The sequence below is a fragment of the Empidonax traillii genome, unplaced genomic scaffold (genome assembly GCF_003031625.1).
Source record: "Empidonax traillii isolate 1590-97213 ecotype Southwest subspecies unplaced genomic scaffold, ASM303162v1 scaffold194:size798623, whole genome shotgun sequence".
Taxonomy (NCBI): domain Eukaryota; kingdom Metazoa; phylum Chordata; class Aves; order Passeriformes; family Tyrannidae; genus Empidonax; species Empidonax traillii.
This window is the reverse complement of record NW_020955387.1, coordinates 721,665-736,336: the sequence shown is the minus strand read 5'-3', so window position 1 is coordinate 736,336 and position 14,672 is coordinate 721,665. Positions and strand designations below refer to the sequence as shown.

General features: G+C 37.7%; 1 protein-coding gene across 4 annotated transcripts in view; it reads right to left on the bottom strand.

Moving 5' to 3' along the window:
* MAP3K15 (mitogen-activated protein kinase kinase kinase 15) overlaps positions 1-14,672 on the bottom strand; it is an 81,858-nt gene that overhangs the window by 7,923 nt on the left and 59,263 nt on the right. For all 4 annotated transcript variants that reach the window (XM_027886736.1, XM_027886735.1, XM_027886738.1 and 1 more), the window contains 7 exons: positions 14,532-14,619; positions 10,672-10,805; positions 9,968-10,095; positions 8,254-8,384; positions 7,865-7,970; positions 4,719-4,876; positions 806-989 (listed from right to left, as the gene is read on the bottom strand). In XM_027886736.1, coding sequence (XP_027742537.1) covers positions 806-989; positions 4,719-4,876; positions 7,865-7,970; positions 8,254-8,384; positions 9,968-10,095; positions 10,672-10,805; positions 14,532-14,619 — 929 coding nt within the window. The remainder of the gene's footprint in view (positions 1-805; positions 990-4,718; positions 4,877-7,864; positions 7,971-8,253; positions 8,385-9,967; positions 10,096-10,671; positions 10,806-14,531; positions 14,620-14,672) is intronic.

The following is a 14,672-nucleotide window of genomic DNA, read 5'->3' as shown; positions in this document are numbered from 1 at the left end:
TAAATTCCTTGCTGTGTTTTTCTCCTTACAATTCCATTCTTTCAAAAGTTCCTTGTTGAGAGGGAAAAAGCTCCGAAAGGGAAGCAATTAAATTTGCATTGGGAATGTGAGTGTGTATGTGCTGACAGGGGAAAGAAGCAGCAAAATCAATGGCTCTGCCTGTTTTTAAATGGCCAGTTCCTCCAAATGCTAATGATTTATTTGGCAGGTCTATATTAAAGTTCATTATCTTATCACTGAAAAAGTGGCTGCTATATTTGGGGGGAGAGGGGAGAAGAAACATGCTATGCAGATAAAACAAAACAACCCACTAGACAGCTACTTCAGGACCTTTGTGCCAAATTTGCATGCTATGTATCAAGTTTGAAAATGCTGACCCAAATAGACCTAATATGCTAACAGACCCACATTTTCAGGTGTCAAACATCTACTCTATAAAACTCAGACCTCTGAAGAGGATATAACTGTGAATCTAAAACACAGAATTGCTTTAGCAAGTCCTCACCAAATGTCATTTTTCTGCTTTTAATTTAATACAAAAGAGGCATTTATTTCTTGGGAGAGGAAAAATGGCCTTGAGAGGTTTCAGCAAGCAAAACACAAAATAAGCAAGACACCATATTTTCTTGGCATTATTAAATTTAAATATGGGTAATTACATATCACAGGCACTTACAACAGCTGAGTTCCTGCTGCTTTCCTGGGCCAAGCAATGTCCTTTGTAAAAGGGAATGCTTAATGATTCCAATCCTTTATGTAACACTTGATGATGATGTTGACTTGGATTTGGCTGGTAATTCCTTACCTGAAGGCTTGAATGCAATTCTGCCTTTCTTGCCCTTGTTTACTTGTTTCAGGAAGGAATCTCTGAGCAAATCGGATGCTGTAGCACGTTTACTAGGATCAGGTTCAAAACACAGCAAAATAAAGGCCCTTGTTTCAGCAGACACTGATTCTGGAATTTCAGGATGAATCTTAAACATCCCAACCTGCAAATAAAACAGAAGTACTAATTATTTTTCCTAAAATGCAAGTACACCATAGGCCAAAGCTTTCCTATATCAACTCTCACACTCTTCCTGGCTCTTGTGGAAAAGGAATGATCCAGGTACCCACATAGAGCAATGAAGTGACAACAAGGTTCTAAACCTGTTTTACTTCATTGCAAACATGGTGGGAATATCCATGTGATATTACACAAATGTCAAGGTATGGATGTATCTAACCATGTGCTTTCAAGCAATCTCAGGATCTGGGCATTATCCACACCAAATGCTTCAAACACCGCTTCTCTTACCAGCCACAAATCCCTCCAGTTATTGCACAGGCTTCCCTCCAGCACATTTGTGCCCAGGAACAGGAATAATTTCCTCATCTAGCACTGACTGCCTGGGGCTGCACCTGTTCTGCTCCCACTGCCGCCAAATTTCCTTGCACAAATACGCACAATGACCTTGCCAGACCTTGTCACCACCCCTGCACTAGGGCCAGATGTCTTCCCTAGTCTTTCAGTGTTGTTTAACTGAAAATCACACAATGTCCAAAGGTCTACCAGGACCCTTGTTAAACCTTTCTTTAAGTAAGGTCTATTTAAAAGTCATTACTTAAAAAAGAGTCTCTTTTAAGACTCTTTCTTTGAGTAATGAAAAATGCTCTTATATAGGTTACTCTCTAGTGATCTTTCCAGATCCATCTCTGCTTTCTTATTTTCTAATGTCAATCTGCCATAACTGTTTTGAAGCAAGAGCTGTGTAACCCATGTGCACTGTATGCCACGTGTCTAGTGTGATTACAGCCTGTAGTCTCAGCATCTTTACACAAAACACATTCTGGAGAAAAAGCACAAAGATAGTGGCCACAAGGGAGACAGCTGCCCAGCAGTTAAACAAGTGCCAGCTGCTTTCAAATAATCTCATTATACAGCTGCATTAACACGCCATGGCACCATTAGGCACTCACAATAGTGGTTCAGCTTTGATGCAAGCTGAAGCAAAAACTGCTGAGCAGTCATGCTTCTGTTTGAATGACAGTGCAAAAATAAAGTGCTAATGGTGCATTAAGGCCTTCTGAGCCATGACTCTGAGCACACTCAAGACTCAGGATTTCCTGCGTGTAACGTTTTTAATATACACAACTCGATAACCTCTACAATTAAATTGATGTATTGAATAAGGAACTGAATAAATAAATAAATAGATATTGCATCCTGTTGGCAGAGTATCACTATTATTCATTCATCTTGTCTGATGGAGCATCTTTATCTGATTCGTAAAACCACAGGCACATTTTGGACAGTGCTTTATAAATGGGGTAGGCACAGTTTTACCACTTTAAAAAACGTCAGCCCAAGCAGGATTTTGGCTTTGGAGCAGAGAGAGAAGATATCCACCAGCTTGCTGTGCTCTGACAATTGCTTTTGACCAGTCTGTCCCTTGTGACCAGCCCACTCCTCTGTGTGCACTGTAGGGACAGGCTCACACAACCAGCTTCAGCTGGGGCAATGTCAGACACTGGGAGCACCCAGTGAAAGCCCAAACCAGGACCAGGAAATCTGAACGCTTGTCTCTGATCTTAATCTCTGTGGCCCAAGAGGATTAAGTTTTGTCACAAGCACTGAGAAATTCTGTGACAGCATTAGTTTACTTTGTCTCCACTGAATGCCATCAGTTTGTGCTCCTTTCACCAAACACAGATGCACGAGTTCTATGCCCATAGATGAAATACCACACAACACACACCCAGCCAGGAACTATTTCCAGTTCTTGGTTTACTCTAGCCCCTTTTCTCTTCTTTGTCCAACTCTTTGGTCATGTGCAGTTTCTATAGTGACTGCACAGCCACAGACCCTCCACCTCCTCATCTGCCCTATGCACAACAGAGCATGCATGTGTGGAGGTGGGGACCTTAAAGGTTTGATATCACAAGTTTTTCCAGACTTCTGCTCTTTCTACATGCTTGCCCAGCCAGCCTGCTTAATTCCTGACTTCCAGCCTAGCTTCCAGCTTGCTTACTTTTACTACACAGAAAAAGAAAACATGGTTTGCGATTTATGGTGCCTAGCCAGACACAGTGCCAAACAGGTCCCAGCAGAGCCAAGAAACAAAAAACAAAAACAAATGTCTGACTGTAGCACATTAACACTGCAATAAGAATGCTAAAAAGTTTGCCACATCCTTGAAGAAAAAAAGGCATGAAATGTATTTTAAAAATGCCAATTCTGAAACTTCAGAACATAGCTCTGTAGTCTGGAAGTGCTTATCAGCAGCAGGTAGGGACAGGCACGATCCTGCCAGAGCTCACCTTGTGAACCTGCAAAAAGCTCATCATGCCCCAGAACTGAACCAGCACTTCCTGACAGGTCAATAAACTGCTGAAAAATAAGATGTGTAACTCACCAAGCAGTTCAGCTACGTGCCAGGTACATAAGATGAAAAGGCATCTGCCAACAGAATTGTACCTGACATTTACAGTGACGTGGAAAAAAAGTCTCTTTCCATGGCTCCCTCAGGAAAGCTTTAGTGAGCCAAACCACATTCACCCGGGCAGCTTCTTTAGAGGTATGGAACCAGTTGACAGCACCCAGGTGACATATTTTACCATTGAAATAAGTACATCAAAACCCACAATTACCCCTTTCCTTGCCTTTTAGCTGCAGTGCATGGGACAACACATAGGGCTATTATGATGTATGGCATTACATGTCATGCTGACCCACAGCCCAGATCACTATAACTATTGATAAAGATCTGATTTTGCCACCATGGGTCCATAAATTATTATACTAATGCTCAAATAGTAAATTTCAACAACATACACAAAAGAATTACAACATTGGTAATTTAAAGCAGTTTGCTGGGTTATGGATGGGATATTTCCCCAATTATAAGAATGAAGATTCTGAAGCAAAAATGAAAACTTAAGTACTTTGGTCAAGGTCTACTGCAAGCCAGTGGAAGAGCCAAAAATTTTTAGCCTGCATATTTGACATGTAATCACATCATAGCTTTTACACTACTGTTAGTTTTAGAGTCAGAACAAGCAATTTTTTTTCAAACATTTATTATCAAAATTATGTGAAGAATTCTCAAGTGTTAATTTTTGCATTTGAAAACAGATACACTAAGAGAAACCAAGTACTTAAGACAACAGCTTACTGAGAAGGAAGTTCTGATCTGAAGGACTCAGAATAAACAATACAGAGTATTCTATTCCTCCAGTACACATTGGAAATCCTGAAAAGCTACCCCCCCTGCCCTCATCCATCCATTTTTCCTAACAGAAGAATGTTGCACGGACTGGGCCTTTGAAAGACAAGGTGAGCAGATACTCTGGGAGGGAAGCTTATAAAAAAAGACTTAAAGAAATAACTTGTTTTTCATTACTGGAGAGACTGGTTACAAGAAGGAAATCATAAACCAAGAGCAGGAGATGACAGAAGTAAGACAGCAGAGAATATTAGTTTTCGTAAGTCTTCACTCATTTTTCAGATTGCTGCTCTGAGTCATGACCTACTTTCAGCACAAAAATAACTGATCAACCCTAGAGCAATACAGCTTAGAGCAGAAAACAAATCATTCAGTGAGAGTCAAAAACACAGGTCAGACTGTGGCTTTGTGCGAAATAACCCATGCCACAAAATGTTACTACTAATTAATACTATAAAATTAGTATTTGAATTTATTTTTTTTATCGCTCTAAAGCAATAAAGCTGTATTTACTTTGAACATTGCAGCTTGAGGCTCCCCTAGTTCATGGAATGGAGGTTTGCCTGTTGCCATTTCAATGATGGTGCAGCCCAGTGACCAAATGTCAGCTGGTGCACCGTATCCTCGTGGTCCTTTATCGATGATTTCTGGAGCCATGTACTGCAAGGTTCCTAGGCAGGACAAAAAGAACAGTCAAGCGTATAGTCTTCATTCTTATAGAAGAGAATTAACACACTACTCAGCAAGACAAAAATTGTCAAATGCCACCTGTATTGCATAAATACTCCATTTCCCAAATCAGCACTGAAAACCTGACATAAACTTGTGTTTTAACGTCTTTTTGTAAACTACCTGTTTGCCCCTCCTTTCTAACACAAGGTTTCAAACTGCTAAAAGTATATTCACCACATATTCCAAAAGCTTCCTCAGAACACAAAAGCACATCAGTAATTTTTGCAGACACCAAATTTTAAGGATTATGCATGTAAGAGATAATGAAAATCTGCAAAGTGACAGATAGTGCTTCATGAGAATAATTTTTCCTATTTCTACGCTAATAATGAGAACACTAGTGACAGGGAATTTCAAACAGTTAGTTTGAAAAGAAGCTATTTTTGTAAATATAAGATAATTAGGGAACCCATCATAATTTATTTGGAATTCCATGAAGTCTTGGATGTGCTTGGGATTTCTGACATCCAAGCTTAGCCAGAAGAAACACCACCAAACCTGTTGGAACTAAATAAATCTATTGGAACTTCTAAAGCTATACATGGTGACAAAGTAAGATCCTGCCTGTAGACAATCTGACTGTAATACTAGTTATAATAATAATGAATAAACAATACAGTAAAAAAATAAATAAAAGATGGTCAATTCAAAATAACTGATATTGAACCACATGCTAACACAGCTCATGAGGTCTTTCTTTACAGGAAGGGTCCACACCACCAGCAGAAACCTCTGGATGTTCTGAGTGTTTTGAACACTACAGTATTTTCTCCACCTGAATTTCTACCAGCTCTGTTATGACATCTTTAAATTATTCTCCTTCTTAAGGATGCAATAAAACTGCACTGTGGTAAAGCTATGAACTATTAAGTAAAGGACATCTGGTGAAGACAAAAGGGTATCACTATGGTCATTGAATGTGACTGCTGCAGAATGAAAGTTAAAGCCACAGCTTTTCCCTCAGGCTGCATGTCCTGAATGGAGGGATATAATGTTTAAACCACTAGAAATCTGATTCTTCCCATCATGTGATTTTATTATATAATGCATAAAAAACAGGGTTTATGTACTGAGTTATGGAACAAAACAAATTGCAAGAGACCTTTGAAGACCCTCTGGGCTATATCTACCCGCTTACAGATTTTAAATGATAATTTAAGTAAAATATTTATTCTCATGGCAAATTACATCTCAAAGGCACAAATAGGGCTGCAAGCAGCCAAGGGAACAAAGAAGGGCACAAGGGAAGATTTACCTCATTTTATTACAGTATGGTGACTTTTCTTTAGATAACATTTCTCCATATATCATCTCGAATAATAATTATTTGCTAAAAAGGCACTAAGGAGTATGCAAAATACAGGCAAAGACAGAATGATTTTTCCTTAGTACCTGCTTTAACCTTACCAGCAATCAGCCATAACAGTGGTTTCCTGGACAAAAATTAAATTTTGGACTATGACTTTTAATAGCCACAAAAGCACCTTCCACCATGACTTCAACTTTTACCTTATGGAACTCCTTCATATATTTAAAGTCCTCAGTATAACCTGCAGAAATGAGCAGCTGTACATCTCACCACATGGTAGTGCAACTCTTTTCCATGCAATGTAACTGTATTGAACCAGTCTAACAAAAATGGTAAGGACAAACACTGCAGGTAAAACCTGAAAATATTTTTCAAATACCACAAGAGACTTGTATGTATTAGAGAATTATCAATCCAGCTGCATAAGCAAGATGATTGACAAGAAAATTATTTTTCGAATAATTTGTTTGGAAAACACTTGCAGGAATGCTTCAGCAGCCAGCAGTCATCTATGTATCTGCTGTGGCATCTCTAAACAGAAGAGACTGCTTCTTGTAGCTCTTAATTTCTTAACAAAACATTTAAATTTGTGATTATCAGTAGAACAATTTTTTTTTCTTCTCTTTAAGGAGCTTCTAACTTAACTTAATTTGATTCTAACTACAATCTTTACAGCTTTGAAGAGAACAGATTTGTTTAAAATGCCTGCACATGGTAAATTCATCACATAAGATACTGATGCAGACATCATACGCTGTGTTCAGATCATGGTGTAATATAGGCCTAGTTTACAATTCACATGCTTTACTAACAATGAGTAAAAAAAGCTTAGAAAGGCAGGTTACTTCAGAACCTTAAGAATTTAATTTTCATTTTTACCATTTATTTAAACTGCAGGCCAGTAGAAGGCTTGTCATATCAGCCTTTGCATAAGGCCATGTAACAAGTACAACTGTCATGCTACCCTGTATCTTCAGTGATCACAAACTGAGCAATTATGTGACCATTTATTCATTTTTCAACGTGGAGTTTCACCTTGTGCTTGGCAATTTTTGTTTTCTCCAAATATTACAAGTCTTTCCAACCTTGCTGTATTGAAAGCTTTTCTGTAACACATCAGCCTAACATTTTCATGTAAACTTTTTACTTTTGTTGCCGTAACACCAAGTTAGCCAGTTGGTTGGGTTTTATAATTAATGTCTCAAAACTGAAAGTATTTACAAGTTTGAGTTTGGTTTTCTGCACCTTTAAACACACATCTAGACAGTGCGCATGTATGAGTTACTAATATCAAGATTATTAAATTAAAAAGGTGCTGTATTCAAGTGTTTCCAGATGTAACAGCAATACATCAATTGTTAATGAAAAACACTTAGAAGAAAAACTATTATCCCATCACAATTAAAAAGTGGAGGGGGAAAGAAAAGTAAAGCTGAAAAAAATTACATAAAAAAAAAGAAGGATATCAACTATGTGTTTATGGTGATCACATTCCCATTTAATCTTCCCTGAAAACAGAGACCTAATAGTGTTTTCATCACAAATCCAAAGAGCCTCTTGGTTCTAATGCAAAAATCTATCACAACCCCCCTTATAAACTCCGCTAAATTCATCTTACCTGTAAACGTTTCAGTGCATGGATTGATTCCTGCCAGGCGTTTGGAAGTACCAAAGTCAGATATCTTAACCACGCCACTGTAGGTGTTCACCAGGACATTATCCCCCTGTGGTTTGTGTATGAGAGAGAGAGAAAGAGGGCAGGGAAACAGATGAATACAGATTCTAAATCTCGATAAAACTCCTTCAAGTTTGCAGTTATCTTTGTAATATACCTTTCCACAAAGGAATTTTCCAGGAGCACTGGGGAGAAGGGGTTGGTTTATGCTTTCCTTTTGTTTTAAGCTTCCATGAAATCCTATTAAAAATTCTACTTCAGATCAGAGTAAAACTAACTGAAGTAAATAAGATAAAAGCAAATCAAACAAGACAGACCAAAGGAAAATTTACCTTTATATCTCTGTGTACAATCTGGTTCTCATGGAGATACTTAAGGCCTTCCAGAATCTGCTTGGTGTAAAATTTAATTGTAGGTTCTTTCATTGGGCCCCACTTAGATCTCAAGAGAGCTGAGAGGCTGCCTACAAGACATTAAGAACAGTGTACCAAGATAGCAAAATGCCCAAATTAGCATGAAACATTTAAGCCTGGATGAAGCCTTTGCTCACCATCCTAATACAAGAAAAAAGCAACTCCTATAATTAAGGCAAATTTTTCCTCGGTGCCTCAAAGCAAATATTTAGCTTCTGTTCTTGACTGGTTATTTCTTTTTTGCCAGCTCAGATTCCACCTCCATGACAAGAATAACTGTTATGACAGCGCTGGATCCATCTCCCTCAATTCATTCTAAAAACTCTTGAGACTGGCAGCCATTTAGCCCTTAATGAAATAAAGACTAAAGGTAACACTCTATCATGTTCTAAACTACACTTCATGAACCACATGCATGGGCAAAGAGAAGTTCATTTTCTCAAGGAGGGGAAGGGAAAAATAAAAAAAAAAAAAGAGCCTTTTCCTTGCAAATATTGGATTAACTTCTAGAAATATTCAGAGACAAGAGAGAAAGCTTCTGAAAAAACCCTCTGGAATGGATGCTGAGAGTAGGAGGCAGGTCATCCACCCTTCCCCTACTTCTAATAATACTAATCTTTAAATAACTCAAATATTCTAATCATTAAGCAAAAAAAGAACAGTTTTGCTTATTCTGCATAAAATAATTTAAGTGCAGTGGGTCTACTTAATGCCAGACAAATTCGGCTAAAGGAATTTTCAGTCCACACCAACAGCTTTCTCAACTTAAGTTTCCTCAAAGAATCTTGCATATTCTGAACAGCTGGTTCCTTTTTCAAAAACTGTTTAAAGTATCTGAATTGGTTCAATAATATCTTGACATTAGCAACTAATCACAACCCACTTTACTCTGCATATATGAACTGGAAATAACACCAGCTGATATTGTTAACAAATGTGGGAAAACAAACAGAAGTGTTGGTATAAACTCATCACATCTGCATGTATCATGCAGGTCATAGTGTCTCAGTTTTCAGCTGAGAAGGTCACAAGAATTAAAAAATTAAACAACTTCCCTATATTAAATGCCCCAGATCTATTTAATTACACTTTGACTGTTTGTGTCTGGATCTTTCTTAGAAAACTTGACCTTTCTTCCTGGTTGGAAAAATTTTATTTCTGCTTTTATTTTGCAAATTATATTCATACAATAATTTAACACCCATTCTGACACATCCTTGACATTGAAGAGAAAACAGCAAACAGAAGATGTAAACATAACTAGAGACGATATAGAGGGACCTCACATCCTAAACTGTAGAAAGGCTGGAGAAGTGAAACTGGAAATTATGAGCAAGGGGCACATATCACTTTTACCTCCAAACTACCTAGGAAATAGCAGTGCTTTGCATATAGCAGTTACAAAACAATACTTACTTTGCTCTATCGATGTTACTGCTCAACAGAAATTTATTCTAAAAGCTGCAGTCACTACTCTTTAGATGAGAAGAATGACACCTACAGTTGAGGTCGCAACAGAAAAGCTGTATACAGTGCACAAACATATTAAGTGAATATCTACTGACTTTCAGTAAGTTTAGAGTCCTAACTGCTTTTGATTACTTTGAGAGACTGAGCGCAGAATGATACAAACCTCCTGGCACCTGCTCCATAAAAATCTTAATGTATCCATTTTCTGAAACAGATCCAAGATACTGGACAATGTTCCGATGCTTTAAATATTTATGCAGGGCTATCTCTTCATGAAGAGGTTGAGAATATCTAATTAAAAAAGAAAAGAACCAATGAGTATTTCACCAAGTAGGAAAAGGTTCTCCACTACATTTAGATGCTAGTTTTGACAACAGAATGGATTTTAGGGATACCCATCCAGTTCTCAGCAAACACCTTGTCCATGACCTTCAAACTGCAGTGTGATTCACTGCCTAGTCAGAAAAAGTAGAGAGACAGATCTCAGAGGAACCCTGATGGAGAAACACGTCCTTAAACAATTTATATGTGTGTCTTCTGTATCAATACATAGTACTCTCTTTGCCACCAAAGCTTCTTTTATGCTTTCTCCCCTCTCCAAAAAGAATACACAGGAGATGAAACTGCATCTTGATATGCATATATATTATCAAACTATAATATTTATGACATATATCATAACTCTTTGAAAAATTCTAGGTTTTTATTCTCAAAAGAGTACAGTTGAATATCAGGAGGAAATAACTGATTTTAGTATATCTGGATTTTCTAAACTAAACAAAGAGACACATACTAAGAAGAGCAAGTTTTCAGCAAACAAGCGCAGTTTTATTACAAGTATGTATATAACAATAAATTAGGTCTTACCTGCTGTCTCTCTCAGGTATTTCTTTGATGGCTATTCGGACTTGGTTGCTAAGGTCTCTTCCAGCATAAACGATTCCATAAGTGCCTTTCCCTAGAACCACCCTCTCACCATTCTCATCATAATCATATTCATACTGCAAGCAGAAGAGATAAACAAAGCAGCATAGAAATTGTTATCACTAACATCTGATATTACAGAGAGCCCTAACAACAGTTATGAACTAAGAACAGTACTGAAGGGTTACTGCAGCACAGCTGTAGGACAGGTTATCTGCCAGCACAGTGCATTATACAACTTGTAAAATTTCCATCTTACTTGCTTTGTAAAACAATCATCCCTAACCAACTTCGAGATGCATTCATCCAAACAAGGAATTCAACACTAAACCAAATTCAATGGAACAGTGCTGTCAAAAAGTATCATCTCTAAGAACTGCTGACAGAGCCTTCAGAATATATAAATATATGGAACATAACCTATAATTTTGAAACTAATGGTTTAATAAATAAAGTGATACTCTCACTACAGTGAATAGACATTATTTTAAGACCCTAGACTCTAATTTGAGCTTAGTCACAGCAAAATTATTTTTTACGTACTCCCCCACTCATTATCAGCTTTTACAGAAGGCCAGAAAAAAAAAAAAAGTCCATCTTCTCAAAAAATGATTAACTATATGAAGTGGTGGTTTCCACTGCTGCAGAAACATGCTGGGTCATATTTCCAGCTGAGTAACTCAATGCTGGTTCACTGACTGCAGCAAAGCTACACTAATTTACACCACCTCATGGTCTTGTCCCATATAGTGATCTTGTCACAGAGCTCTCCTACTCTAAAGGTCAGTGAATGTTGCTCACTGAAAGTACACCCCAGACACTACATAAAACCAAATGTCTTATGGAAGCTGGGTTAAGCAGCACACCTGTGGTTCAAATCAGGGAACTGATAAAGGATATTGAAAAAGCACTTTTGCAAAGAGTTAAGAAAGGAACTGGACAGTTTCATAGTCTCAGATATGATCAGGAGTAAACAGACCTCCATTAATATCTTCCCACATCCAAGAGAATGTCCCGTATGGGAAAACTGCAAGGTATTCTCTCTGGCTTCTTATAAATTCTCTATTAAAAAAACCCAAACAACAAACCTTTTCTACAATGGCCATAACTACTGAAATTTCTGTCAATGACCACTTTTTCTGCTTTGTCCAATAAGACTCTCTGATACAGAATACAGCCTTGGGATCTATCTCCTTGAAGTGTCTTCCCAGTCCATATTGCAGCTCTGTTATTGCAATGTCCATTTCTCACTGACATTCCCCCCTCTTCACCTCAGCAAAGATGTCAAGTTTCACGCTGCTGTATGGAATGTGCGAAAGGAAACCCGTCTGTCGTTTATCCTAACAGCATATTCCTCTCAGTGGAACCAAACTCGAGCTAGCACAGCTTTAGTAGGGTTCCATTTACCACATTTCAGCACTTCACAGTTCATAACATAATCTTGTTACACGATAGGCATAACTGACCCAAAATGCCATATGCAAAACTTGTCGGGTTCTTTAGTAGAAGCATATCCAGCTTTCACAGCTATCATATGACATAAAACTGTGCAGAAAAAAGGCAGCAGTCCCATTGCAGAATCTAAGACTGACAGCAACCCCATCTGCAACAGACTGGTCCTAAGCCAACCCTGTAATTACTGTGGAGAAAGCTATGTTCTCCAGTCTGGGTCCCATGATACATGAAAATAACTGGGATTTATAATTCAATGCTAGTTAGTATACCGTTTAATAGACTTGTAAATACCTGATGCCACTTTACATTTGTCTCTTCTTGTTCAACAGCTACAAAGATTGAATAAATCACTGTTGTTTGCCCTAAGTCTGAATATGTGATCCACTGGATGTGCAATCCAACCATTGGGTACAAGTAAACAAGTGTTCATAGCTGACCTTCTGGACAAATGTGGAAGGGCAGAGTGATCTCCAGGATATCCTATCTGGGGTACAGCAGGTACTCTTAAAGTAACAGGAACTTCTTCAGTATCAATATGCAGAAGTGAATACCCTAAGGTAGACAGGACTTCCACATTCATTCTTCAAAATGCTTGTTAGCTGTAGGACTGGACTATACGCAAAACACACAATCCCTTGGAACAACATTCTCATAAGGATTCTAACTGAGATTTATTTTCTTCTCCCAGACTATGCTGGATGTTATTTCTTCCTCTTCCCCAAATATAAACAGTTGTTTTATTAACAGTAAGAACTTCAGCTTTTTCTGTGCTGGTTAAGCCCATCAAGACCATACAAAGCTGCATTTTCCATGTTGTCTCTTCTAAAATGTAAGCTCTCAGGTTGCAGGAAGACATTAAGGGTCTTAGCTCATTTATACACTAAACTAATTAATTCTCCCCTTCTATATCTCGATTTCTGTTTTAATGTCCTAACCTAAGACAGTAAGTAAGTACATGGTACAACTGTGAAAACTTCAAGATATGTAGAATGATACAGCTTAAATATTTAAAATTAATTTCTGTAGTCATATCTCCATGTGCCATTCATTCATGCAGAACTGTTTCCTGCTGTGCATTGTCAAATGATTTTTTTCAGTTCTGTTTTTAAAAGGCTCAAGCCGCAGTGAAATCAATTCCTCTGAGAGACTATTATACAGCTGAACAGACTGTGTTGTTTTCAGACTGTACTGCTATTAGCTATGTACATAAGTATGTAATATAAAATCTGCAGCTATAGACAATATCCTGTCTTTACCAAGGCAGAGCCCTGATCCTATGTCAGACAACAAATGTATGTATTAAGCTGGGCTTAACAGATAGGAATATTTGTCCTTTCCACTTGAGGGAAAATTCTGTGGGCACTATGCAGAAACTCCAGTGCAAAATCTCATCTTCCCCACCATTTTACATTCAACAGTAGAGTAGAGGGTTTTCTACTCTCTTAAACCTCTTCTGAAGCCTCAGGTACTACAAAAGGTTCATTACCATGAAGAGCTGCTCTGAATCATAAGCCTGAGAGAGTTGCTGGAATGAGACACAATCAGAAGGATACCCAGCTCAAACAAACCACAATAAGGTCTTCACACTTATTAATCAGATTGACTAAATTTGCTTGACCACAAATAAAACTTACCACCTACTTTTTATGGTGGCTTTTCAGATTTCAGAACAAATAAAAAGAAGCACAGGATATGTACTTAGTGCTACAAATCTGGATATCTGCTATGAGGTACTGTCTTACAAAAACACAGATTGATCTACCCTAACCTGAGCCCATATAAAATGTGAATAACCCTTTCCAAGTTGGTTGGGGTTTTTTTCCCTCTCCATATTGATTATAAAGAAAGCCTAGAGCTGCTGGGTTCCTAAAATGGACGTTACAGTGATAAGAAAAAAGCACAGTGTATTAATCTGATCCTTGACTATCTGCAAATCTCTGGGACTGAAGCCTGTCAGATGAAATCACCTGGAGCAGTAATGGTATCAGATAACAGCTAGAAAAACTGGAATACCTCTGTAAATGGCTTTTTCCTAGAATTTATTTGGTATTTTATATTTTTTTAAGCCAGCTGATATCAGTTCATTCTCATCTATAGATCGTTTGCAACAAAATACATGCTCAGTAACACACTTCATTAGGGATTTATACATTTACAGATCTACTTCATTAAAAATGTGGGTTTTTTTTCAAATGAATGCAAATTTCACATGCAAGTAATTTTGTAAAAGTTTAAATTTCATATGCAATTAAGGAGTTTAAATGCTATTTTTTATCTTTCTAGTATACTGATATGAAAGTATAGGTAAGACTGAGAACAAGTTCTTAGATCTTTTATCCTTGACATACCTCCAATGTGTCTCCATCTATTTCTCCTTCTAGTTCCAAAGTACTGCCAACTCCATCGGACAAAATTTCTTTCACCAAACCACAGAATCTAAAAAAGCAATAAACAGCTCAGGATCAAAGAAGAATATCTTTTCGGAAGAT